Here is a 1,105-nt window from a genome sequence, read left to right as displayed (position 1 = left end):
AGAAACAGAGCCGGGGCCCAGCGTGGGGAGATGCTGCTCAGGTGCATCGGCAGACCATGCTGGGTGGGGTGACCACATGGTCACCAAAGGAAGGGCCGGGCCCCGGGGGTCCTCTCTGCGCCCCCCCCCCACCTGCGCCTCTGGGACCCGACCCCTGGGCGCCCCACAGCTGGCGGCTCACGCTGGGAGGGCTGCGTGGCTTGGACCCGGCTCTCTGGCTGCCAGCAGGCGATGACACCACAGAACCGTCTTCCTCCGTGATTTCGGGGACGCTGCTCCCCCTCTGGGCCTGGGCTGAGTCGCCCGTGGTCAGCGGAGACGCCTCTTTCTCGGCGCTGAACCTGCTCAGGAAGTCCTGGCACTTCAGCCGGCCCTTGGCGTTCACGGGCATCTCGCCCCAGAGCCTGTCAAACTGCAGAGGGCAGAGGCGGGGTCGGGGCGGGCCCCAGGCCGCTCCGGGCCCGGGTGCCTGCGCTCACGCTGGCCCGGCCCCGACCATCAAAAGAAAAAGACAGAGCCACCCGGCCTCCTCCGGTGGAAGCTTCCGGAAGCTGGAGGGGCGCAGGCAGGAGGGTTATTCATGGCTTCCACAGACCATTTTTAATTGAACCGAGCCTCAGTGCGCAGCTTCAGGCCATTAAATCTTGTGATCAGTCACAGTGAATGAGGCGCGGCGCACAGAACATTTTCGGGAAAATGCAAACCCATCCGGGCCACTGGACCCTGGGAGCCCGGCCCGCACCCCGCACGGGCCCGCACCCCCACAGCGCCGCCCCGGCCACGGACTCTGGCCTCTGGAGCTGCGCGCGATTCTCCTCCCCCGGCCCACAGCCTCGCCCCGCAGGGGGAGCAAGGGCGGGGTGGAAGCGAGAGGAAGTTATGGGGGTGTCGGGCGTCAGGTCCGCTGCCACACAAAGCTCCATGGGGGAAATGGGGCCAACGGCCCCCCTCCGACCTGGGCTGGGGAGCCCTGAGAACTGGTGTCACGTCCCGTGGGGCTCCCCGGCCCCTCCACCTGGGCGCCCCCGACTCCAGCACACGGGTGTGGGGCTCCCTGTCCATGCAGGAGGCCCGGTCACCCCCTTCCTTCCCTGGCAACACTGGG

At 68.4% G+C, this 1,105-nt stretch overlaps 1 protein-coding gene across 1 annotated transcript in view; it reads right to left on the bottom strand.

Moving 5' to 3' along the window:
- The window catches only part of EFCAB6 (EF-hand calcium binding domain 6), a 127,605-nt gene that overhangs the window by 22,817 nt on the left and 103,683 nt on the right, over positions 1-1,105 (bottom strand). Inside the window, exon 29 of the mRNA XM_012735104.1 lies at positions 133-412. Coding sequence (XP_012590558.1) covers positions 133-412 — 280 coding nt within the window. The remainder of the gene's footprint in view (positions 1-132; positions 413-1,105) is intronic.

Source organism: Condylura cristata, unplaced genomic scaffold, assembly GCF_000260355.1.
Source record: "Condylura cristata isolate star-nosed mole 26May11 unplaced genomic scaffold, ConCri1.0 scaffold00004, whole genome shotgun sequence".
Classification (NCBI taxonomy): domain Eukaryota; kingdom Metazoa; phylum Chordata; class Mammalia; order Eulipotyphla; family Talpidae; genus Condylura; species Condylura cristata.
The sequence above is the reverse complement of the archived record's forward strand: the minus strand, read 5'-3'. Positions and strand labels throughout refer to the sequence as shown.